The 26766-nt window shown below is 44.8% G+C and overlaps 1 protein-coding gene across 6 annotated transcripts in view; it reads left to right on the plus strand.

The window, feature by feature from the left end:
• The window catches only part of RAP1GAP2 (RAP1 GTPase activating protein 2), a 250245-nt gene that overhangs the window by 152356 nt on the left and 71123 nt on the right, over window positions 1–26766 (plus strand). The window contains exon 1 of one of the 6 annotated variants that reach the window (XM_072639993.1): window positions 17204–22784. The exons of the other annotated variants lie outside the window; for them this stretch is intronic. Coding sequence (XP_072496094.1) covers window positions 22758–22784 — 27 coding nt within the window. The 5' untranslated portion in view covers window positions 17204–22757. Of the gene's footprint in view, window positions 1–17203; window positions 22785–26766 lie in introns of those variants that run through there. 6 annotated transcript variants of the gene reach the window in all.

The following is a 26766-nucleotide window of genomic DNA, read 5'->3' on the forward strand; positions in this document are numbered from 1 at the left end:
GAGTTTTTTCCTTTGTAAAATACAGAGGACAGGTGTGGCCCAGGTGGTCCTAAGAGCTCTTCCATCCATGATTCTGGTTGTGGCATCCTGAAAAGCCCCTGCACTTGGAGGCAGGAAGGAAAGAACTGGGTTTGAATCTCAATGCCAATGCTCAACTGACTGAACTTTAGCATCCTCATCTGTGAAATGGGAATAATCCTTACCCTTATTTCTATCTATTGTGGGGGACATAGGATTATAGTTCTAGAGTTGGAAGGGATCTCAGAGGCCATTGAGGCCAATTTCCTCATTTTACAGATGAGGAAACTGAGGCCCAGGGAAAGTAAGAGGCTTGCCCAAGGCAAGGTCACACAGGGATTCAGTGATGGAAGTAGGCTATGAACCCAGGTCCTCTGACTCCAAATCCATTGTTCCATGCTGCTCCTCAAATTCTAGAGCTAGTGGGGGTCACCTAGTCCAGTCCCCTCATTTTACAGATTAAGAGTCTGTAGTCCAGGAAGCAGAAGTCAGTCAGGCCCAATGACAGAGACTGGATAAAGATCTTTGCAAGTCTTCACATACTCTATAAATGTCCACTATTATTGACCATTTGCCTATTGGACAGAGGCAGGGAACATTTAGGTCTCACTGTCCACCTCGTATTAAGCTTTGCCTTCCCACCCTAGACCAGTCATCCCTGAATTCATTAGTGGTTAAGTACCCACTTGTTCCTGTCTCCTGATTCTTCCCATGTGACCCGGGGGTACACGCTTTCCAGGTGACATGCCATCAGCCACAATGCCCCCTTGTTTGGAGGGTGGAGGACCTCATGATGGGTGGAGAAAGAACAAGTCTTTCTCATGAACTCACACATGGGTGACCTCATTCCAGCCATCTAGACAAATTGATTGAGCTGTTCCCATAATCCAAGCCAGTGTGGTGCTATGCCAACAGCCTGACGACCAGAGGATCTGGGTTCAGATCTGTCTCTGATGCTTATTACCTATGTTATTTCATTTCGGTCACTTTTCAGTCATGTCTGACTCTTCATGATCCCATTTGGGGTTTTCTTGGCAAAGATGCTGGTGTGGTTTGCCATTTCCTTCTCTGCCTTCTTTAAGATGAGGAAACTGAAGCAAACAGAGGTAAGGGACTTGCCCAGGATCATAAAGCTAGTAAGTGTCTGAGGCTAGATTTGCATTCAGGTCTTCTAGACTCTGGGCCTGGTGCTCTAACCACTGTGTTTCCTAGCTGCCCCTCCAACCCCTAATTTCTGGGGTAGATCACCTCACCTTTCTGGGCCCTGGTTTCTTCATCTGGAAATTGAGGGGGCTGGATTTAATGGCCTCTGAGGTAGGTGCCAGTGCATTTAGGGTTCGGATTATGGTTTTGGTTAGGGTTAGGGTTAGATCCTGGGAATCCTGCCTCTAATATTTACTAGTTGTTTGACTGTGGCTAAGTTGCTTCAGCTTCCTAAGGCTCAGTTTCCTTCTTTGGAATGTGAGAAAAATCTCTGGGGTTCTCCATAAATATTGGGGCTCCCCAAAAGAATGACTGATTCAAGCTCAAGGGGAAAAGAGATATCTGAAGCAAGAAACCTTTTGATTTTTTGAAAAGATGAGGGTAGGAGCTGGGTATGATCCGAGTTCTTCAGCTCATGCATGGGTGGCATGTCCCCTTTAAACAGAATCTCACTGCTCTTTATGGGAAAGAGGGTTAACAGAAGGTCCATAGCTCTAATCCGTCAGCTAAATGGAAGTGGCTGTTTGGACGTCTGATCTCAATTAGAAATGGAATTCAAGGCCATCAGGGCTGAAGCAAGCACGCTCTGAGAGGGAATTGGGTTTGTTAGCAAATGGCACGTGAGGGATCTGATTTGATTTGGCATCAGGGTCTGGAAGTTTCCGAAATGTCAGATGTTAATGAGATGGCTGATTGGCTCTTGAAGGGAAGCTTTACTGGGGGAAGGGAAGGCAGATGGCCACATCTATAGGGAAGAGGAAGATGAAGGAAGAGAAAAAGAGAAAGAGTCTAGAGACTCACCACCTTACCACCACCCTGATAAGTGCTACAGGGATCAGTGTGTATGCAATTCTGGGAGAGAAAAGATCACTTCCTATTAATGAGATTAGGAATAGGATCATAGATGCCTGGATGCAAAGACAGAAGGGAAACTTAGGGGCCTTGCAGCCCAAACTCTTGATTTTATAAATGGTGAAGGTGAAGCCCAGTGAGTTTCAGTGTTTCAATCTTCAAAGACCTTTCACAATGCCACTTTCTTGCCATATCTAAACCATGCTGCCCATATTCTTCCATCCCCCTTATCCCCTTCCCCCCAGAACTCAGACTCTTGGAGGCCTCAGTTTCCTCCTCTTTAAAATTTCGTATTAAGCCTTAATCACTGAATAGGCTTTGTCTCAGTCAAACCCAGACCTGTTAAGTTTGAAAAGACCGAGGATCTCCTCTGCATCCTGGGCCATCTCCAGTTGTCCTGATCTATATTTGGCCGCTGTGATTTTGCACAGCTCTCCCTCACTTAAATCCAGTTCATTTGCATGTCATGGCATCACCTTCCTGATGTCATGGTCCTCTTTGAGAATGAAGAACAAGCAACAAAGTGAAAGGATGAAGCCAATCTTCTTTAAGGTGCCTCCCAACTCTTGAAGTCTTAGATTCTTGGATTCATTCAATCTGCTTGTTTTACAATCAATCCATAAGTATTTATTAAGTGACACTGTGCAGGGGACACAAAACTTGAAAAATGTTCCTGCCCTCCATGAACCCACATTTTGATGACTGAGAGGACATGTGCATAAAGAGATGTCTATAAGATGTGGCCAGAGGAGGGGAAAGTAACTTTAGGATGGAGGCAGAGTCTAAGGTCCAGTTTGGAGAAGGGCCTTCTCTGGAGGGTTAACAGCAGAGCTGGGGTGAGGATTGAAGCATCCAGAGCTCCTCTGACTGGTCGGTGAGGAGAGTAAAGGAATCTTTTCTGAGGGGTATCTCCTTGCCTCACTGTGAGCTTAGGTCCACAGAATCACTGAGTTAGAACTGGTCATCTAGTCTAACCTGTTCAATTTACTGACATGGAAACTGAAGCCCAGCTCAAGATCACACAGCTGGTAAGTAACACAGCCAGGTCCTCTAACTCCCAACCCATCCTAGTTTCTGCTACTTTCTAAGCCCAGTGATTGGATTCCGTTCATAAGCGCCTCTCCCCTTTCCTCATCCTTCCTCCCCCTCAGCTTCATTCCCTTCCCAACACATGGAGCTGGCATTGTGTGATGGGGTAGCATGCCAGCTTACCCTTATCTCCTTGTCAGATGTGCCCCCAAGTCAACAGGGGCCCCCTTCGTTACAAGCAGAATCTCCATGGCCAGATAACCTTGCCTTAGGTGACATTTCCCTGGGACAAGTCTGGTGGAACAAGACCTCCTTCCCTCCCTCATGGAGATAGCGTTGCTGGGAGACAGAGACAGCAAGTGTGGTTCTGACTGGGAGAGCAAACAGGCACACATGCTTAAAGAGTCAACAGAGACAACGCAAACAGCCGTTAGCTCCCACCCGTGGCTGATAATCTCGATTCTCTCGCTTCCATGGCTAATGCTACAGATGGGCTGCCCAGTCATTCTGGGAAATCTGCTTTCTCTGGGGAGGAGGTGGAGGGAGGGTCAGAGCCTCAGCAAGAGGAGGAAAAGAGGGGGCAATTCCAGCCCAAGTCAGATCGCAATCAGACAGTAAGCTTTCTGAGGACAGCCACTGTCTCTACTGTCTTTGCCTACCCAGTAGGGAACCTTGCACAAAGTAGGTGCTTAATAAATGCCTTCTGAATGAGGTTGGTGGGGCTGGGGGGATTTATTGGGCAGATAAGCAAGACCTGAAATGGGCACGACATAGGTGGACCTTAGCCAAAGCACCCTTCCTACAAATTCCCCTTGCATTTCTCTGACTTTGCCTGTGCTGGTAGTATCCATCCTTGGAGGACCACTTCCAGTCTCACCTCTTCCTTAAACCCTTCCCTGAGGAGCCTAGCTCAGCCCAGTTGAACCCTCCCTCCTCTGGACTGCTCTAGCAGAAAGACACAGACAGACAGACAGAGACAGAGAGACAGAGAGAGAGAGAGAGACAGAGACAGAGAGAGAAAGAGAATGAGAAAGAGACAGAGAGAAAGAGACAGAGACACATACAGAGAGAATGAGAGACAGAGAGAGGGAGAGAGACAGAGGAGTGTGTGTGTGCGCGCACATGCACAGATCTACTTCCCCAGGGGTTTGAATCCTGCCTCTAATCCTTCCTCTCTCTTGGTCTCAGTTTCCTCACCTGTAAAATGTGGGAGTTGGACATCTGAGGCCCCGTTAAGCCTTAGATCTGTGGTCCATGAAGTCACTGTTGGATGCCGGGAGTCTATTCCCCATTCAAGGCTACAGAACCACAGCTGGGGCCATAATCTCCAGGGAAAACTGGGATGTGATTCAAAACTCGCCACCCTCTTGGGTGGTATGTGAGGAAGGCTCTACACTGAATATCCTTTGGCTCTGTAATTCCACTTTCCGGAATGTGCGCAGAGGGACGGAAATCAGTGATGTGTAGCAAGCTGTGGATAGCAGCAGCGGTGTGGACAACTATAAACAGCCCAGATGCCCTGCAGTCTGAGCGTGGCCAAACACACTGGAACATTAATGCATTTTCTGCTGTGCTGGGTGGCAAAGAATGTGTCTGGGCTCTAACTGGCCTAGGGCAGGGTGGGTCTAGAATTAAGTAAATCAGAACTCAGTCCATGTGTTGTATTAGGAAGAGGATTGGATTTGGAGTCACAGAATCTCGGAGTTGAAAGGGACCTCAGACTTCATTCGGTGCAGTTCATACCCAAACAAAGAGCACAGGCTTTGGAGTAAGGACACCTGGGTTCAAATCCTGCCTGTTCCACTTATGATCTTCTTGACCTTGGTCAAGTTGGTAAACTTTCCTTGGCCTCAGTTCTCTCATCTGTAAAATGAGGGTTTGGGTTAGTACATAGATGCAGTTCTGTGTTCCAAATCTCTATTTCCTCTACAATATGTCAGATAGGTGTCCCTACTTGAAGACCTCCATTTAGGGAGGACTTATTACCTTACAAGGTAGTCCGTTCACTTTAGGATGATTCTAATCTAAGTCAGATTTTTTTTTTGAGGCAAGTAGGGTTAAGTGACTTGTCCAGGGTCACACAGTTAGTAAGTGTCTGAGACCAGCTTTGAACTAAGGTCCTCCTGAGGGCCAGTGCTCTATCTTATGTGCTACCTAGCTGACTCTAGATTTTTTCCTTAAACAAAATATGATTCATTTTTTTGGTAACTTCATAGGATTGTAAGATAACACATTTCAAACTGGAAGAGACCTCAGACATCATCTACACCACCCCCTCATTTTACAGATGAGGAAACTGAGACCCAGAGAAACTAAGTGACTTGCCCAGGGACACCCAGTGGCAGAATCAGAATTCTGTCCTCCAGGAGTAAAGCAGGACAAGTCTCATCCCTCATTCACGTGTTAGCCACTCAAATTCAAGAAGACCAGGCTCATGTCCCATCTCCAGTCTAAATGCCCCCATTTTCTTCCACTTAACTTCATATGGTATAAGCTCAGAGCTCCAGCTTATGAATGGCCTTTCTGAAGTGTGACCCCAGGACTGAACCTTGAGGGCCTGCATCCTAGCAGCATCTCTGACAGTTTCTACTTGTGTGACCTCGAGCAAATCACTTCCCTTTTGGGGGCCGCAATTTGGTCTTCTGCAAAATGTAGGGGTCAGACTGGGTGAGCTCTGAGGGCCCCTCTAGCTCTGGACTCATGACCTGTGAAGTCACTTATCTGCTCTGCATCTCAGCTCCTCCTAAGATACCTCACTTCTCTGGCACTCTAGGGTTCTGTGGACATTTGGATTTCATCTAATGTAGAAAATATTTGCACTTCAACACCAATTCAAAGAGAATTTGGAAGCCCAGAGATAGTTTCTTCTTCATGAGCTTCAAATTCTCCCTTATTCTTTCCCATGACCCTGTGACTCCCTCTTATACCTGCTTGTTTTTCATAGTTAAAAGTTTCCCATGGGATGTTGCTTAAGCTGTTTTTGTAATAAAATTAAAATTAAAACCCCTTTTCTCAGAGAGGCAGCCAGTCCCAACCGGGTACAAAGTTCACTATCATTCAGTTGTTTCGGTCATGTTTGACTCTCTGTGACCCCATCTGGGGTTTTCCTGCAGAGATAAAGGAAGTGATGGCCATTTCCTTGTCTAGCTCATTTTTCAGATGAAGAAACTGAGGAAAACAGGGTGAAGCGACTTGCTCAGGATCACCCAGCAAGGTTAGATTTGAACTGAGGAAGTCTTCCTAACTAGCAGCCCAAGTACGTTCACTAAGGCAAGATCCAAGTCATCTCAGAACCCCAGAGAGGGACAGGGATTGAAGGTTCAGAACTGGAAGGCTGCCCCCATCTAGATCCAACAGGCCCAGATGTTGAGCACTTCCAACCTTCAGATGGATTTCGATGGTAGGCTAGTGCATTAGAAAGCAAATCAGACTTGGAGTTATGAGATCATAGATATAATAATAAATATTATACTTTAAAGTTTGCAAGTCTTATTATCCTTACAGCAAGCCTAGGAGGCTATCTACTTTATAGATGAGGAAATACATGGGGGAAGTTGAGTGACTTGCCCAGAGTCATGCAGCTAGGAAGTGTCTGAGGCTGGATTTGAACTCAGGTCTTCCTAACTCCAAGCCTAGGACCACCATAAGACCAGGCTTTGAGTTTCAAATCTGATTCTTTATAGTTGCATGTCCCTAGGCAAGTCTCTGGAGTCCGAGGATAGGACATAGGGACTAGATCTATGATTTTATTGGTACAGATTACTCCCAGGTGAGAGAATTCCTTCTACAAATGCAATTGCACTTCTTCTCTGTCCCTTACAGGAATTGAGAAGTTATGTGATATGCCCAGGGTTCAAATCCCACCTATAACCCTTACTACCTATGTGACCTTGAGCAACGGATTCAATCTCTCTGGATCTCATTTTCATCCACTGTAAAATAAATAATTCGGATTAGATTTCTTCTGAAGTCCCTGCCTTGAGACAATCAAGTGGTGCAGCAGATAGAGAACCAGGCTTGGATCAGGAAGATTCAGCTTCCCGAGTTCAAATCCAGCCTCAGATACTTCCCAGCTATATCACCCAGGCCAAGTCATTTCATCCTGTTTGCCTCAGTTTCCTTATCTGTCAAATGGGCTGGAGAAGGAAAGGGCACATCACTCTAGTATCTCTGCCAAGAAAACTTCAAATGGGGTCATGGAAAATCAGACACAAAAACAAAACACCACCAACAAGGTCCTTTCAGCTCTAAATCTGTGATCTCATTTTTGCCAGCTTAAGGCACCTCCCTCATTTTAAACACGAAGAAGCTGGAGTCAGGTGAATTTAAGTGACTTGTCCAGTTAGTTAGTTTGGGTTGATTCAGACCCAGGTCCTCCGACTCCACAGCCAATTGTCTTCCCATGATTCCAGGCTTCCTCTCTGAAGGAAGGACTTAGCATGCCCACCTATCTCGGGACTCAGAGTACGGAAGCAAGGGTGCTGCTGTGTGTGTCTGAGAAAGGCAGCATATGCATCTGCCATCCCTGGCTCATATGGTGAGGAGCGACAACGGCTTCTGCCTTACAGTTGAGAAGGTGGGATCGAAGGGAAAAATTAGCCCTGCAGCAGAAGACCCTGGGCTGTGCATGAACAGATGTTTTGTGTCAAAATGATGATGATGATGATGATGATACATTTATACAGCACTTTAAGGTTCGCAAAGCCCTTCATATGTATTTAGGCAATTATTAGTTTAAGAATTAACATTGGTATATCAGATTATCTCATTTGATCTAAAGAGATAGGTCTTTTGTGTTGTAACTCCTGGGGATGGACTGCGTTGAACCATCTTGTCTCCTGCACTTGGACTTTTCTGTCCAAGGGAAGACATTTGTTAAATGATTGTCCTGGATGAGTGGGAGATATTCTATGGCTGGAAAATAAGGTACAATCTCCACCTGCCACCATCCCCCATAGCAATCAAACCCATGACCGTGGCCTTACTAGCAGCAACCTCTCCCTACCAAACAAACCAGCTGCTGATGACTAGGAAGTCAGGTTTGATTGAATTCTGATTATATCCTTTCTTATTTGCTCTCCCCAAGAAGGGCTGGGATATGAATGAATTGGGAAGACTTGGGTTGGATTTCCACTGTAGACATTTATTAGCTGTGTGACCCTGGGTAAGTCACTGAATGTCTCTGAGACTTAGTTTTCTCCTCTGTAAATTGAGAACAATAAGGGTCCCTACCTCACAGGGCAATATCACCTCTACGTCTATCTATAACTTTCTCTATATCTGTATTTATAATCGCATATGTATACCTATATCTATACCTATATTTAATCTATAACTCTCTCACTAGATATTTATAGTTTATATATCTATACCTATATCTATATTTGTACCTATCTATACCTATGCTTTTTCCCATATCTAATCTAATGTATGTCAATACCTATACCTATATTTATACCTATATCTAATACTGGCCTTTCTTTGTATCTATATGTTTATAATTTCTCTGTCTATATATACTACACCTATATCTATATATATCTGTACCTATACTTATGTTTATACCTATATCTAATCTATATCTATACCTTTCTCTCTATATATTTATAATGTATATATACCTATACCTATATCTATAACTGTATCTATGCTTTATATCTATATTTGTAATCATATATACACCTATGCATACACCTATATTTATACCTATATCTATACTTATGCCTTTTCTATATCTATTTATAATCTATATATCTCTACCTATATCTTTATTTGTACCTATATCTAATCTATAACTCTCATTATATGTTTATAATGTACATATACCTATACCTATATCTATACCTACATCTATATCTATACCTGTACCTTTCTCCATATCTCTATATTTATAATCTAATATATATAAACACCTATACCTATATTTGTTCCTATATCTATACCTATACCTATATTTATATCTATTCCTATATCTATCTCTATATATTTATAGATAGATATAGCTACCTACTTATAGACAGACAGACATATAGATAAAGATGTAGAAGTAGATAGGGATGTGAGTATAGATATAATCTCCAGTCCTGGACCTGCAACTAAGAAGGTCTGAAAAGCCTGGTTTGTTCTCAGGAACAATCTTTCACTGAAGTGGCTGAAATCTCTGCTTCTCCCTCCTCCCTCCAATGCCTCAGCTGAATGTATTTGCCTTCCACTTGGAGAGCTGGGCTGGGTGGAGAGAGAATGGATAGAGAGTCTGGCTTGTGTTCTGTCTGCCTCACCCTCTTCCTCTCTCTTGTCCTCAAGTATTTGAAGGGCTTTCCGGGGTAGGAGGAGGAGGGGAAGGGGGAAGGGGAGGGGGAAGAAAGAGAACAGGAGGAAGAGGAAGAGGAGGAGGAAGAGGAGGAGGAGGAGGGATTTGCCTTGTTCTGATTGGCTCCCAGAGGCTAGAACCAGGAGCAATGGGAAGTAGTTAGTAGAGAGTCCCCCCTCTTCACTGGATGTCTTCAAGCAGGGCTGAAGGGCCACTTGTCACTTATACTGTAAAAGGAATTCCTTGTCAGCCGTGGGTTGGACTGAAACAGGGCTTCTTCCTCCCCTTTTGTTTCTTGGGCCCCTTTGGCAGCAGTGTGGTGAAGCCAATGGACTCCTTCTCCAAATCCTGTATTTAATTCAGTTAGTCAATACACATTAATTAAGCACTTCTTGAAGGAAATGCTATATTTCAGTCAGAGGTTACTGAAAATAAAGGTATAATTTTTCTCATCCAAGTTCACAGAACCCTGAAATCTATCCATGAACCTCTTGAAGGTCTGTGGACCCTGGGTTAATAATTAATTCATGGACTTGATGCCCTCCTAAGGTCTTCTCCAACTTTAAAACTTTACGATTCACTGGTTCTCTCTGGTTTTCCCCTTGTCTTGAGTGTGGGGGACCTTTAGGAGAGGTCAATAAAAACTTAACCCAATTCTGTTTGCATCAGGAAAGGACAGTGATTCATCTCATCCATTCTCTGCGTCTGAAATCTCATGCAGGACGGCATGCATGGATTTTTTGTTCTGTCTGTTCCTGTATCCTGTTCAGTGCATGGAGATTCTTGAAGGCCACGTTAAACTGGCGTTTCCTGCCCAGTTAGACTAATTTCAAGTGTGACAAACTGTCTGCAAAGGACTTACCTAGCTAAGTACCAAGAAGCTCACCTCCTACAGGACTGGCCACTAGGGGGAGAAGGCTTCAGTCATGATGAGCCAAGAGAACAGATCCAAATACAAACTAGACCTTAGTCTTAGGCGACCATCTTTGGCTTCTGTGGTAATGCCCGTGGAGGGATGGATAAGGGAGGTGGGCTGAGGAATAGAGGATGCTAAGAGTCACAGAGTTTTTAGGTATGAGTTCCTTTCACAGTTGGTACTCTAAATGTGACATCCTCGTCGGATGTTACACATTCTTAAAGGAGCCACACCACTCCATCTTTATCACTATTCTCACTGAGGACATAGTAATGGAAGCTGAGTGGAAGGATGGATAGCATGTTGTTCTTGGGGAGATGAATAAAGGGGTCCCTGGAGTTGGCTTCCCAAGGGCAATAAGAAACATCATGTAGTTGGTACTGATGAAAATAATGGCAACTAATTCCTTGTCTGGACAGAAGAGGAAACTGAGAGTCAGAGAAGTTAAAGGATTTGGCCAAAGTCTCATACAGTATCAATCAAACACCCAATCCACTGGCAAGCATTTTTAAAGTACTTCTTCATTTATTTATGCTTTTTATTTAAATAATTTATTAATTTTATTAAAATTATAATTTATTGAGCTAATTAAAATAATTTAAATAAATGTTTATTGTTATATTAATAAGCACTATGGTTGGTGCTGGGGATATAGCCACAAACAATGAGCCAATCCCTACTCTTGAGAAGCTTGCATGAACGTATATAAATAAGTGTTAAATAAATGCAAAACATATTCAAGAGCATTAAGGATGGAGGTCATTAGCAATTGAGGGTAACTGGGGAGGATTTATATAGAAGATGGTACTCAACTTGAGTCTTAAAAGTAGAGGGAGGAAAGGAAGGAGGAATACACTGTAGGCATGAAACACAGTCAGTGCAAAGGCATGAGATGGGAAACAGAATTCTATGTGTGAGGAACAGAGAGAAGGTTGGACCTCAGAGTGCAGGAAGGAGAGTCAGCCAACTAACATTTATTAAGGGCTCACTATATGCCAAGCACTTTAAAAATATTATCTCATTTGATCCTAGCAATAACTCAGGGGGAGGGTAGCTACTATTATTATTCACATTTTACAGTTGAGGAAATAGAGGTAGACAGGGGTTATATGACTTAACCAGTGACATATAGCTAGCAAATGTCTGGGGCTGGATTTGAACTCAGGTCTTATCCATTGCCCATCTAGGCTTTAGGGGCATGGCAGAAGTCCTAAGTGTTGTCTGGAGATGAATGAGAAAAGGTTGGCGTCATTTGTAGGTTGAAATCATCCAGCCAAAGGAGAAGCCAGAGGGGCAAGCTGGTACTTAACTTCCTCCATGTGTGAATTCTGGGACTGGAGAGTGAAGAAAGAGCTGGATCCCAGAGTGGCTTCAGGATGGTAGAGGAAATCTGGAGAGGAATGAGAGGGAGTAAAATTAGTATGAGGCTGGAGAGATGGAATGGGGGCCGAGTTATGAAGGCTTTAAAGTCATAGAGAAGGGTTCATGCTTTATACTCAAGGTAATAGGGAGTCACTGGTGTTTATAGAGGAGGGGAGTAACCTTTATGAACACTGATGAATGGAAATTGCAGATGACCTAGGACTATGGGGGAAAACCTGGTACATGTTGGGATTCATAACCAGACCTTCTGATACCCAGTCCAGCATCCTTTCTACTGTATTATGCTCATTGCCTTTAAGCATTTAAAGGGCTGTCATGTGGAAAAAAGGATTAGACATTCTTTGGAGCCCCAGAGGGCCATCCTGGCATTCTCAGATCTGTCAAAGATCCATTTGTTACGCTTGTATGTAAGTCTGGTTATGTGTGTGTGCATGTGTAAATGCACATGCAAATGCACATGTATCTGGGTGGTTGGTCTAATAATAATCAGATTTAGAGGTGGAAAGACCTTGGAGGTTATCAAGGTCACCCCCTCACTTTAAAGATGAGGAAACTGAAGCCCAGGAAATGTGGGGAAACATCCAAGGTCACAGAGGTACTGAGGGGCAGGAGGATGCTTGATGTTACTGTGAATGTACTGTGGGAGGATTTGAAGACACATCACCCTCGTTCAAATCCCAGTTCTGCCTCTTATTTCCTGAATGACTTGGACAAGTCTTAACCTCTCTGTGCCTCAGCGTCCTCAAATATAAAATGGAGGGCTTGGACTAGATAACCTGGAAGGTCATTTCTATTACTAACCTTGAGCTCGTATGATCCACACTCCTTTTTCAGCCTTCTCAAGTCAGACAACTCTTTCCCCCCAACCTAGAACTCAATTCTGACGGACCCCTCCCACTAAGCTGCTTTGCATTCCTCATCCTCTTCCCCCACCAAAAATGAATTTGTATGTTTTTTGGCATCTGTCTTATGAGGAAGAAATCCATTTAACATGAAGACCTGCAAGCAGCCACTGTGGTGAACAAGAATAATTAGGCTGTTGGTGCCTGGGGACTGCCAAGATGATTCCGTGACTGCGATATTTATTTGGGTAATAATTAAGTAGGAGTGGGGAAGCAAAACCAGAGACTTCTGGTTGCCAAACTCCAATTCCCTCCAAATGGCTTTCAATGGCAAGGCCAGCCAGCAAGGTAGAAAGGATAAGTCTTGCTTCCTGCCCCCTGACTTTGCTTGGCGGAAGCTGGCACCTTTCACTGTCGTTGGCTCTGGCTTAGACTGACAGAACCTGCTCCATCCAGCCCCCATGTTGAGGACAGATCAGAAGCAAGAAGGGCAGAACCACTGTCCTTTCATCTTTGTTCCCCTTCAGGTCTCCTTTATGAGGACCAGCAGGGTGCTAGGCACCTTCTAGCCACCATTCCTTGAGTAGCTGATTCCCATTAAGTTTTAGTCACGAGAATAGGTGACTGGTCTAAGAGACAGGACGACCTAGGTTCAGATCTCCACTCTGACCCAGACTGAGTGTGGGACCCCAGACAAGTCATTTATTGTCTCAAAAAATAAGCAACTAAGGCTAGATGTACAGGGCAGGTGCTTATCTACTTTGGTAGAGGGAATTTCCTCATTGGGCATTCCCTGTGCCAATGAAATCAGAGATCAAGACTTTCAGTCAGAGCGGAAGAGGGAATTGCCTTATTTTGTTTAAAAAGAGTAAAACTAGAAGCTTTGGGTGAAAGTCAAGAAAACAGTGTTCCAAATATGAAGGTACCCCTTCAGTAGAGGAAAGAATGGAAATAGCACCTTCTATGTGCCAGACTCTGTGCTAAGAGAATACATTATCTCACTTGATCTCCCAAGAGGTCTTTAAATAAAGGATGGTGCATTGGAGAGGAAATTTTTGTTCAAGTTTGGTTTGAATTAGGCAGCATCTGAAGTTCCAATTTTGAGGTTCTATGATCTATCCAGAGATAAGAGGGGGTGATGAAAGGGAATAAGCAAGGAGAACCTAGAAAACTGGAATTCACCGATATCCCAAAAATCACAGTTTTGCCATTAGCTGAAATAAGATCCTTTTGGACTGGTTTCAGTTTACTAGAGCAGATGGGTTTCCTACTCCTAAGTATTTCCCACCCTGAGCTCTCTCTTAAGCTCCAGACCCAAATCCCCAACTGTCAACAAGACATAATAATGAGGACAGCCATTTATAGAGCACTCAAAAGTTTGCAAAGAACTTTCTCTACATTGTCTTAGTTGATCCTCATGACAAACCTGTGAGCTAGGTATTACTGGTTTTATTCTCCCCATTTGACAAATGAGGGAATTGAGGCTTGAGAGATTTGGTGTCTTACCCACACATAGCTGGTAAGTGTCAGAGGTAAGAAAGGAACCCACATCTTCCTGTTTCCAAGTCCTGTGTTCCTCCTGCTACATAAGAAAAACTTCGTCTCTATTTAGGTGTTCCATCAGCACCTCAAATTTAACATGAAACCTTAGTTATTATCTTGGCTCTTCCCTTGCTTAAGGGAAATGTTAGAACTTTTCCTATTAAACACAAGAGTACAGCAAGGATGCTCACTCTCTCTCCCCACTGTTATTAGACATATGTTCATGTCAAGTTCTAGAGATGCTTATAATATTAATAAAACATTGTTCCTCCCATTGCTTCTCATTCTTCTTTACAACATATCTAATGTGAAAATTTGTTTAATATGAACGTATATGTAGAGCCTGTATCAGATTGCACGTTGTCTTGGTGTGGGCGGAAGGGAGGGAGGGGGAGAACTTAAAATCTTAAGGAAGTAAATGGTGAAAATTAAAAATTAATTAATATTTTTAAAAGAAAAATAAAATTCAAAAATAAGACAAGAGAAAGAAGTTAAAGGGAAAAGCATAAGCAAATAGGAAATGAAACAATCTGTACTTGCTGACAACATAATGGTTTACTTAGAAAACCCTAGAAAATCAGGAAAGGAGCTAATTGAGACGATAGCTTCAGATACCAGGATACAAAATACACAAAAACTCAATAGTGTTTCTTTTTAGCAATAACAAAATCCATATGGAAATAATAAAAAGGGAAGTTCCATTCAAAATTTTAAGATGCCTAAATATCTGGGAATCAATCTTCCAGGGCAATCAATCTTCCAGGGCAAACCAACCTATATAGATATAATTACAAGACACTTTAAAAGTCTTCCTTTTCTTTTACTTCTCCTGTCTACTCAAGTCCTCTGATTTCTGTCTCTGAAATATCACTTGCATTTATTTGTCTGTTGTTATATGGCCATTTTCAGTCATGACCAAGTCTTTATGACACAATTTGGGGTGGTCTTGGCAAAGATACTGGAGTGTTTTGTCATTTTCTTCTCCAGCTCATTTTACAAATGAGGAAACTGAGGCAAACAGGGTGAAGTGACTTGCCCAGAGTCCCAGCTAGTATGGGTCTGATGCCAAATTTGAACTAGGAAGATCAGTCTTCCCAACTCCAGGCCTGGCACTCTGTGCACTATGGCTCCACCTTTGTCTACTTTTTTCTATTCCCACCATCCCCTTTATTATCATTCTCCTGAACTACTGCAGTAGCTTCTCAATAGACCTTCAGGTCTGTACCTTTCCCCTTCCTCTAAACTACCCTTCTTCCAGATTTATCTTCCTCACACACAGAGATATTTTCATCATTTGTTTGCTCAAAACACTTCTCCCTGCCTGCTGAATAAAGTTTAGATCCCTTCCTCTGGCCACCATTTGAGTCCTAAATTTCAAGTTCTTAGTATGGCGCCTCAGTACGGCCTGCCACCTGGTACTACCATCGAACTGGAGAGGACCTTTGGGTTTTCCTAGTCCTTCTCCACATTTTGCAGAGGAGCTAACTTTGAAATGGCTTGCCCAAGATCACCCAGGTAAGGTGGCTGCAGCAGGACTCAAATCCAGCACCACATACCTTTCAACCTCTGTCCCTTTGGTTAGGCTTGAAAGACTCCCCTTCCCTCCCTCCCTCCATGGTTTATAGTCTGTCATGACCTTCCCATCTCTCGACCTCAGAGGGCGCCTTGTTTCCACCTGTCTTATCATGCATTAGTTTGCAGTATTGTTATTAGTGCCTTCTCTCCTGGTAGACTATAAATTCCATGAAGGCCAGGAGCAAGTCATATCAAAAGTTTCTATCTCCACTCAGTTCTTAATCTCAATTCTATATACTTAGTAGGCACTAAATAAATATTTGTTGCACTCAATGGAACTGGGCCAGTGGCAGGGAGAATGGGGAAGAGAACCTGGGTCATCTATAGAATGGGTAATAAATTTAAATAATGGAGAGATTGATTGTGTACAGCAAATGGAACATACACGAAGTAATATAGCCATTGGGGCAGAGGGAAGGGAAGGGACTTAATGACTGTTTTGAGTAGCACTTATTACATATAGTAGTGAACAGGAGATGGCATGAAGGCCTAAACTAGGCCAAAGGCATAGAAAAAAAGGGATAGACATGGCAGAAGTTTCCAAGGGAGGTTTGCTAGCATGATACAGTGGACAGACATAGTGTTGGGAGCAAAGTCAGAGGACTTAGGCTTGAGTCCCAGCTATGTCATTGTGACCTATGTGATCTTGGGTAAGTCATTTCTCTGGATCTCAGGTTCCTCATTTGTGAATCAAGGATGTGTCATCATCATACATCGAGGACATAAATCAGATGCACCAATTACACAGCTGTGTGGCTGGAGCCAGATGAAAATGTAACTAGGAAATATCTCACAAAAATAGATAAATATCCAACATAGATAATGTTAATTTGTGGTTTTCTAAGTCACTCTATCTTTTTCAGTTTCATGATGACTTCTAAGATTCCTTTTACCTTCAAGCTTATAATCTTATGCTTTGGCAACTGATTACCTGTGGGGGAGTGAGGGAGAAGGAAGAATCATAAATAATTAGGAACTTTTGTGCTTGGTTGACTGGGAAGATATTGGGTCCTTCAATAGAAAAGAGGAATCTGGACTCACTTCCCTTCTAGATCTAAATAGAGGATTCTGTGAGATAGGAAGTTGAAAGAAAAGACAGGTTTGAGGCAAATTCAATCAATGAGTATAGTGTAAAGTGTCCACTGAGTGCCAGATATCAGTAATACAAAGAAAAAAATGAAAATAGTGTTGGAAAGATGAATTAGTTCAGTTGTGGAGATGTGAGTAAGACATCCAAGGAGAGATGTTCACAGGTGTCAGAAATGTAGAGCTAAAACCCAGGACTGAGCATGGCTATGGAAAGGAAGGAAGGAAGGAAGGAAGGAAGGAAGGAAGGAAGGAAGGAAGGAAGGAAGGAAGGAAGGGAGGGAGGGAGGGAGGGAGGGAGGGAGAGAGAGAGAGAGAGAGAGAGAGAGAGAGAGAAAGGAAGGAAGGAAGGAAGGAAGGAAGGAAGGGAGGGAGGGAGGGAGGGAGGGAGGGAGGGAGGGAGGAGAGAGAGAGAGAGAGAGAGAGAGAGAGAGAGAGAGAGAGAGAGAAAGAAAGAAAGAAAGAAAGAAAGAAAGAAAGGAAGGAAGGAAGGAAGGAAGGAAGGAAGGAAGGAAGGAAGGAAGAAAGAAAGAAAGAGGAACGATAGATGAGTGGATGGATAGATTGAGTAGGTGGATAGTTAGATGAGTGGATGGAGATAGAGAGAGATGAGCAAGTAGATGGATAGATGAGAGGAGAGGTAGATAGACACACAGACAGACAGACACACACACGCACACACACACTTGGGCGTCATCTGTGTAAAGGTGATAATTGAAGCCATATAAATGGATGAGAGCATGATGGGAGAGGGTGGAGACCGAAAAGAGAGGTTGAGGTCCAAGGGCTAGGGAGAAAGACCAGTGGGGACTAGGGTAGGCGATTCATGGTTCTTGGAACTTGCCTATGCATAGATAGGGAGAGAATAGACAGGGAAGGGGCTGGGAGGCCTGCTATGCACTGGACAACCACAGTCCTGGCCTTGGTCCTGGCCCTGTGCTCCTCTCTAGCCCAGAGGCCTTGCTCCTTGGCTCTGATGAATGCCTCAGCTGCCCTAAATTCCAGCCCCAGATTCCAGATGTGCTAAGCAGGGATGCTGCTGCTTTCCTGTCCTTATATAAGAGCCAGGAGGGTGGGTTTTTTTTTTGTTTTTTTTTTTGCCTTGAGAGCTGAAAGGGAATGAGAAAGAAGATAAACCCAGTAGTGTCAGAGGGATGAGTAAGCAGGGAGGTGAGATCATTTACTGGGGCACCTCCTCCAAAAAACAAAGACCATGGTGGGCTGGAAGGGAGGAGTGAGTAACGCAGACTGACTCGGACTCCCCCGTGCCAGCTTCTGAAGTGTCACAACCAAAACAAACATACCCACTCAGGTACATGCATACACATGTGCATGCACACACACACTCATACACACTCACACACTCTCACTCACACATGCACGCACACACACACACACACACACACATATACATCAACTGGAGTGAGGACCAAACGGAGCCAGGGATCTCTTGCTTACAGGCCAAGAACTCAGGTTTTCTGGGGCCAAGGTAATTGGATGGGGAATGGTGTGGAGCTAAGCCAGGCCCCACCAGTTCCCAGGAGCCATGAGGGTCTCTGTGCACCCCTCCCCAGTTGAGCATATGACACAGGTTTCTACACTAGGCTGTAGGTTTCTAATAATAATATTATTACCACTCCTAACAATAATTACCAAAATCTATGGCATTTTAAGGTTTGCCAAGTGGTCTACACAGACAGTCTCATTTGACCTTTACAATAGCACTGAGGTAGCTGCTAGAAGTGTGGTTATCCCTATTTTAAGGTAACTGACTAAGAGAATTGAGTGACTTTTCCAGGGTCACACTAAGCTACTAAGTGTATAAGATCAGATGTGAACCTATTCTATCCACTACCTCCCCGCTGACTTGGTGTCTACACTGGGGCATGTGTTTCCACATCTGGCAATGGAGTTCTACGCACAGGTCCCCAAATCTTTCTTAGGCTAAGATGAGGAAATCAATGCCTAGAGAGATGAGGTCACTTCCCAAGGTCACAGAAGGTAGCAGGATTGGAACTCAGGTTCTTTCCTCCTCATGACCCCATGTGGTGTCCGTAGGCTAGGTATCAGAACGAAGCTAACAGACTGGAGTGGGGGGGAAGAAGGAGAAGAGGAAAATGCCCCCTCGTACTCAGCAGCTGGGTGGGCTCACAGCTTGTCCCAATCCCACGGATGGATCTCAAAGCCCAGGCCCAGGATCGGCTGCAGGAACACAGTAAACACAGGCAGATAACTACAGACAAAGAAGAAACATTCTTCATTTAGGATTGCCCCCCCCCCTTTTTTCAAGCTGTTCTCATAATTAAATGATGATCCTAATAAGTCTTAATAGCAGGGCTTCTGACAGTGAAGAATGACGTTGTGCCGAAGGCTGAGAGGCTGATTTGATTGATGGGGAGCTCCTGGCCCTTTCCTCCCCACCCACATCTTTCCTGACAGTCACTGAGTGTTGGCTCTTCACCCCCTACTTCCTCCTCCCCACTCCCTTTGGCCCCATAATAAGATTAAAGTTACCAAAATGGCGGACAAGAGACCAGATTTAGAGAAGGAAAGGCCCTTGTAGGGCAGGTAGCGCAATTCTCTTGGTTTGTAGATGAGGAAACTGAGATCCCAAGAGTGCCCTGCCCAAGGTTACCCAGGTAACCTGGGAAATTAGAACCCAGGTTCTCTGGCCACATATCAAGCATTCTTTCTGTGGCCCCACACTGGAATGACTCTGAGACTGTGTTGGACATTTGTTTCGTCTTTTCTTACCCTCTCTCTTTCCATTCTGATATTCATGCACAGGGGCAGCTAGGTGGCCTAGTGGATAGAGCACTGACCTTGGAATGCAGTTCATCTTCCTGAGTTCAAATCTGGTCTTAGACATTTAGTATCTGTGTGACCCTGGGCAAGTCACTTCACTCTGTTTGCCTCAGTTTTCTCATCTGTCAAATGAGCTGGAGAAGGAAATGGCAAATCACTCCAGTATCTTTACCAAGAAAACCCCAAGTGGGTCAGGAAGAGTCAGACACAACTGATGAAGGACTGAACGGAAGGAGAGGCCTTGGGACCAGGGACGTTTTAGGAAGTTGCTTGTGTTATGCTGGGTGTACTCAAGTCAGCAGGCCCAGTGTGCTCAGGTGGGTGATCTTGGGTGATCTTTGGAAAGTTGCTGCCAGTGACTGCCAATGTGAGAGCAAATATCCTTATGTTAGTTGTAAAAAGGGACAAATGGTGGAGTGAGTGAACTGTAGGCCAGTGAGCATGACCTATAGTGAGGGGTGGCCCACAAGGCCCAACTCTACTGGCCTTAGCAAAGAAACCTAGAGTGTTATACCTGAGAGAGACCTTAGGAAATCAGCTGGTCCAACCTTCTCATTTTACAAAGGGGGAACCTGAGGCACAGGCTCAGGAGAAATACTTATCCAAGGTCACACAGCAGTCCTCCTGCCATTTTTAGAGAGCATCCAAATGCCTTCCTTAGGCCTCACCAGGGAGGGAAGGGAGGGGTGGTGCCTTGCCTAGCCTTTGTCCTCCACCCTCAAGCTTCTGAAGAGATTTCTTGGTCTGTATTCTCTACTGCGGCATCTTCCAGAGCTTAAATAAATCCAGTGAGAGGAAGCTGACTGGGGAGGGAATTATAGAGAAAAAAACATACTGCACATCTGGTGGGAGGCTGGGCATGGAGGGTGAGGATGAGGGGAGCATGAGGGAGAGCAGAGATAAAGCTGTATTTCTGGGACTGCCAGAGTGTTATCAAAAAGGAGAGATATGTTTGAATCTTAGCTCTCAGCCTGCCCAGGGGGATAGGCACTGGCTCTGAATTCAGAGGATCTCAGTTCAAATCCTGGCATTTTACTTTCTCCTCTGTAAAAATAAAGGGTTTGGACTCCATGGTGTCAGAGGTTCCTCCCAGGTCTAAATCAGTGTGCCTAGATGCTAGTGCATAGTAGGTACTGTGTCAGTAGTGAGCGCATGAGATAGATTGACTGCTCCTATGACCACCTTATTTCTCTGAGACTCAGTTTTCTCATCTGTAAAATGGAAGTGAGACTTTCCAGGGTCATAGTGAGTGAGTGTAAGTGCTTAAAGCATGTCATAGATATGAGCTAATATATTAAGGGTGTCACAAACCCTTAGCCCAGTTTTCATTTTCATAGCTTAAGACAGCACCAAGACTTTGGGAATTTTCTGTGTAATATGGTGGGTGCAGGTAGGGTGGGCCTGACTGGGGCGAGAGAGTGGTTTTCATTTGCCAAAGGCATTAGGGCAGGTAGGGTGAGACAGTCAAAGCCAGCTGGAGCAGCCCTGAGACTGAGCTGATGGAGGGGAGGGGTCTTGGTGATCTTTATGTGAAAGGCCTTCTGTTTCTTTTCCCTACTCCTAATTCAGGGAAACCTCAGAAATTTCATCTTCCCCCACTGAAGATGGTCAGGACAGAGAGTCAGTATTATAGACAAAGGCCTGGGCTCTCTGGCCCACCTTTGACAGCTAGGAGCTGTTTCCTATACTGTAAAGTGAAGAAGACCAGATGAACTCTGAGGTCCCTTCCAGGTCTCTGTTCGTACCTCATGAGCCTGAACCTTAGTTTCCTCGTCTATCAGGTAAGAGAGTTGGACTAGCAGACCTCCTGGTCGCTGCCAGCTCTGAATCTAAGCTCCTGTGGATGCAGTTTTCATAAGCAAAGCCTGTTCTTTCTCTAAACCTGGAAAGTTGGGGGGGTGGGGGCCCTGAGCTGACATCCCAGGGGGTCGGCTTCTCTTTATTCACTTCTCTGTTCCCATCAGCAGCGTCACTGCGTCCGTCAAGGCCCACACTCTGGGGCTTTCTGGCCCCAGCTGTATTCCCAGTCCATTTATTTTTAAATTGTACTTTTGTCTGCCAAGGCCACGTGGGTCTCTGTGGAGATGCAGAAATCTCTTGGACTGTACAGATAATCCTTCACCTTCCCAGATGACTTCTCCTGCTCCTGTCCATAGCTCTCTCCTTTCACTTGTAGAAGTGGATGGGGCCAGATTTCATTTAAAAAATAGAGGAAACTGAGGTACAGAGAAATGAGATACCTTAAATTGGCATCCTTGGCCCTTAGCAAGAGACCCCAAGGTCCCACCCAAAGCATCGTTTCCATCAAGAACTCAGATGTCCTAAAGTATTAGAGCTGGCAGGAACCTTAGTACTAATTTAGTCCAACTCTGACCTTGTTTAAAAAACAAACAATGTTTTATTGCTGTCTTGTGTTTTTTACATTACCACCTCCTCCTAATACATCCCTCCCTCCTCCTTCACCTAGACAGCCATCCCTTTTAGCAAAGAACAAACAAGGGGGTGGGGGGGAACCAGTTCAGCAAAGCCAATCATCCCATCAACTAAGTCTAATGGTATATGGAATAATCCATACCTGTAGTTTCCCACTTCTACAAAGAAAGGAGATCTACTCTCAGTGTAATTACATATCTCTATCCCTTCTCCCCCCATCACTTAGAAAGTCCTAGAAAGGGTAAGGGACTGACCCAAGGTCTTCAGGTGGTTAGTGAGGGTGCCAAGATTAAAACCCCATCCACAACCTGACTGCTGACCCCTTGCAGTCAATCCCTCACATATTCCAGCCCAGCCCAGCCCTTCAACCTGCATCTCAAGCCAGAAGCATTCTGGGTGCTTCCAAGGCATGAATGGAAGGGAAAGAATGATTGGAGAAAAAACCCACCACCTTATTTATTTACTTTTCCTTTTTTTCTCAATTCCTACAAAGTGTTTCCTGAATAACCTGCTGTGGGTAGGCAGCCTCTCCCTCCCCACCCCACCCCCCAAATTCATCTGGCATCTGGCAGCCCAGGGGTGAGGTTAAAGGTCAGAGCGAGTCAGTGTGGAAGGACAGTCCTGGGCAGATGCCCAAAACCAGCATTTCCTTGTTTGATCTTGAGGAAGTTCCTTTAAGACACCAGCACAGGCTGCTTCGATCCTTGGGACGAGACGGTAGAGGCTGCCTTAGCCTCCCAAGGCAGAAGGACGAGGGAGGAAGATGATGGATTTCCTAAGGAACATTTTGGTGAGTCGCCCTTGCCCCAGGCAAGGAGGTGATGCTCACAGGTCTCCCCTGGAGAAAAAGCCCACGTTCCCTGGAGCTGACATTTGACAGGTGGCCCCTGGTATCCTGGCAGCTGTTTGCTTCCACGCAGTTTTGTGTTGGCATATCAGCCTTGGAAGAGGGAGGAGTCCGAGGGTGTGTGTGTGTGTGTGTGTGTGTGTGTGTGTGTGTGTGTGTGTGTGTGTGTGTGTGTGTGTGTGTGTGTGTGTGTGGTGTCCACAGAAGAGTGGGGGAGGGGACAGATGCTTCAGGGTGGCCAGAGTCAGGTGGTGAGGCTGGAGTATGGGAATGCCCCAACAACCTCAGGAGACATCTCCCTTGGAGACATCTCCTTAGCTCTCATCTTCAGGGTGAAGTTCTGTGACCCAGCTTCACACACCTGTCCCATTGCTAGCTACTTCTTTAACTTATCTCTACACCTCAATTTTTTCTCCCTGTCAAATGAGGGTTTGGACTCAGTTACCAGATCATGCATTTGGAGCAAGAAAAAATCTCATTGGTCATTTGAACCAAGCCCCCTCATGGGACAAAGGAGGAGCTGACAGCCAGAGAAGGCGTCACTTCCCAAAGTCACAGGGTTAGGAAGGGGCAGACGAGAATTTGAACCTAGGTCCTCTGACTCCAGACCCACACAGGCACCATACTGTTTCTAATCCTAAAATCCTTGGAGGAACATGGTTACAGCCCGAGGCTGTGCCAACTCACTGGGTGGTGTTTGCTTTTCTGGGGGAAGTGAGGACAGATTTTTCTTGTTGGTTTTCCATCTGGCCGGAGGTGCCCACAGTGCCAAAAGGGCATCTCCCTTTTTGAGTGGATGGCTAGACCAGTCATAAATACATCTACCTCCCTTCTCCTAAAGTCTCTTCCCACTATGGCATCCTGCCTCAAGGATGGCCCTGGGAGGGATGAACTCAAAGGTAACCTCAATCCCAAGCCAGGGATTGGCCAACTGCCCACAGACTCTGCTGACTGGGAAGGATAGACAGGTCAAGTGATCCATGATGCCTTAGAGCACTTGGGAAGGCAGTAGGGTGTACTGGTTAGAACATTGAACCTAAAATCAGGAAATCTGGGTTCATATCCTACCTGTGACTGTTACCAGCCATGCAACTACCTCGTCTATAAAATGGGGACAAAAACAATCGTAGCTTATTCTCAACCAGCCCTTGTGAGCTCCAGTGGGATAATGCGTATGCAGTGCTTTGCCAACTTTAAAGTGAGATATGTGTCAACTATTGTTAGGGTCATGAGACTCAGCATGGTGCAGTGAGTACAATCAATCAATAAATAAAGACTTTCTTTAAGGCAATTGGAGTTAAGTGACTTGCCCAAGGTCACATAGCTAGTAAGTGTCTAAGGTCAGATTTGAACTCAGGTCTTCCTGACTCCCGGGCAAGAGCTCTTTGTACTGCACCACCTCGCTGCCCCTCAATAAGCATTTAAGGACTGGTTTCAAAGGCAGGAAAACCTGGGTTCAGGTCCCACCTCTGGGGAGGTACAGCTGTCTCTCAGTCTCCGAGTTACAGAAAAGTTGCTCATTTGGATAGCTGGAGGGAGTTTCCCTCCTGGGAGTTCCCTCTACACAGGTCTGGATCTCAGGAGACAGTCCCTCTCTATACACCTGCCAAATGAATATTCCTAAGACACAGGCCTGGTCATGTTCCTCCCCTGTTCTAAATCCTTCTGTAGCTTTGGATAAAATGCCAACTCCTCAACCTGTTATCTTCCTTCAGGCATCAGGTGGCCCCACTTAAATGAAACCTTTCCTGATTCCCTCCCCCAAATTATTAGTGCTCTCCCCTTCCTCAATTTGCTTTGTACTCACTTAATGTCTACACACATGCTGCAGTCACCCTAGGAGAATGTAAGGGGCAGGAACTATTTTATTTTTGCCTGACCTGGCTCCTTACAATACAGTAGGCGCTTAATAAATGTTGAATTGTACATTATTATCCATGCCCCTTCTCCCCTCCAGCAGAATGGATGAGAAAACCAAGACTTCTGATGGTCATCACAAGTAGGCCTTGGAAGCCCTGGGGACATCTTTGCTTTAGCTCCTTGGGCCTTTACTCACACCATTCCCTGCACCTGGAATGCCTTTCTTTCCTATCTCTACCTGTCAGAATCTTAGCCATCTTTCAAGCTCTAGCTCAAATACCACCCCCTCTGGGAAGGCCTTCCTGATTGCTCTCAGGCCAGATGTGATCTCAAGCTCCAACACCACCTCACCCCTAGGTCCCCTTTTTGTTGTACTAATTTACATCCATGTGTCAACCTACTAGACTGTAAGGCCTGAGAGAGCAGGGAATGCTTCATATTCATGTTTATTTTATCCTCCGCACTGTTGGGCAGAGGAGACATTTGTGGAATGTTTGTGAAACAAGTGAATGACTAGTAACAAACATCCTTGTGATTTCACTGAAGTATCTCAGTGATGGCCCCTTCACTGGTGTTGGCAGTTTCTGAGGTGTGAGCCTCCAACCTGCCACTCTGGGGATGCCAGGCATGCCAGATCGCCAGTACTGAGTTCTCCTCAGCGCCCAGGGCTCTGTCATGGTATGGTGGGAGGATCTGACCTTGAACACTGACTCTATTAACTTCATCCCTCCGTGACCTTGTGAAAGTCAACTCCTCCCCCTCCTCCCCTTTAGCCTCTTTCTCTATAAAATCAGAGACACAGACAAGATGGTCTTTAAACTCCTCTCCAGTTGTAATATTCTTTGAATACATTAATCAGTTTGACCCGAACTGAGTCCTTCCCCAAAGCCAGGAAGTAGATAATAACAATAAGTAAGGTTTACAAAGTGCTTCATAAATATAATTGTATTCTCACAACAACCCTGGGAGGTATGTACTTTTGTTATTCCCATTTAAGAGATGGGGAAGCTGAGGCAGACAGCAGTTTACATGACTTTCCCAGTTATACAGCCAGCAATGTCAAAGGCAGGATTTGAACTCAAGTCTTCCTGTCTCTGATTCCAGGGAGACACTATGCCAAGCAAAATTCTAAGTTCTGGGAATATAAAGAAAGACAATACACTGGCCTTCCCCTCTGGGGACTTCCATTCTAAATGGGAACTGTTGTCGTTCAGTCATTTCAGTCATGTCTGACTTTTTGTGACCCCATGTAGGGTTTTCTTGGCAGAGATACTGGAGTGGTTTGCCATTTCCTTCTTCAGCTTATTTGACAGATGAGGAAACTGAGGCAAACAGTGTTAAGTGACTTGCCCAGGGTCACACAGCTAGTAAATGTTTGAAGTTTGAACTCAGGAAGATGAGCCTTCCTGATTCCAATCTGGGTACTCTATCCACTGCACCACCTTGCTGACCCTAATGGGAGATACGAGAGAGAGAGAGAGAGAGAGAGAGAGAGACAAACAGAGAGAGAGAGACAGAGAGACAGAGAGAAACAGAGAGACAGAGAGACAGAGAGAAACAGAGAGAGAAACCGAGAGAGAGACAGAGAGAGAGGAAGGGAGGGAGACAGAGACAGAGAGACAGAGAGAGGAGAGAAATAAAGAAAGAAAGAGAGAAAGAAAAAAGAGAGAAAGAAAGAAAGAACTGCATTAAGATTAGGGTTAGTTAGTACTAGCTCTGATAAGTACATTCGTTAAGAAATTTGTCAAACCAAGGACTATGGAAAACCGAAAGAATATTACCCTTGGCAATCGATCAGCTGGGGCTTCCTGGGGGAGGTAACCTGAAAATTAGGGATTTCATTTAAAGAAGGAGAAACAGGGAATAATCATAGTTGGTGTTGATCTTGTCTGAATTTGCTTTTGAAATTCTTGAAATTGCTTCTCTCCCCACAGCCCAGGTGAGGCATGCGATCCAAGTTCTTCTCTTCTCACATGGAGGCCGAGAGAGGTTAATAGCTTGCCTCTGGTCCCCCAGCCAGGGATTGTGAGAGCCTCTGTCTTAAGGTCCATCTCCCTTCTGTTAC

Source organism: Notamacropus eugenii, chromosome 2, assembly GCF_028372415.1.
Source record: "Notamacropus eugenii isolate mMacEug1 chromosome 2, mMacEug1.pri_v2, whole genome shotgun sequence".
Lineage (NCBI taxonomy): Eukaryota > Metazoa > Chordata > Mammalia > Diprotodontia > Macropodidae > Notamacropus > Notamacropus eugenii.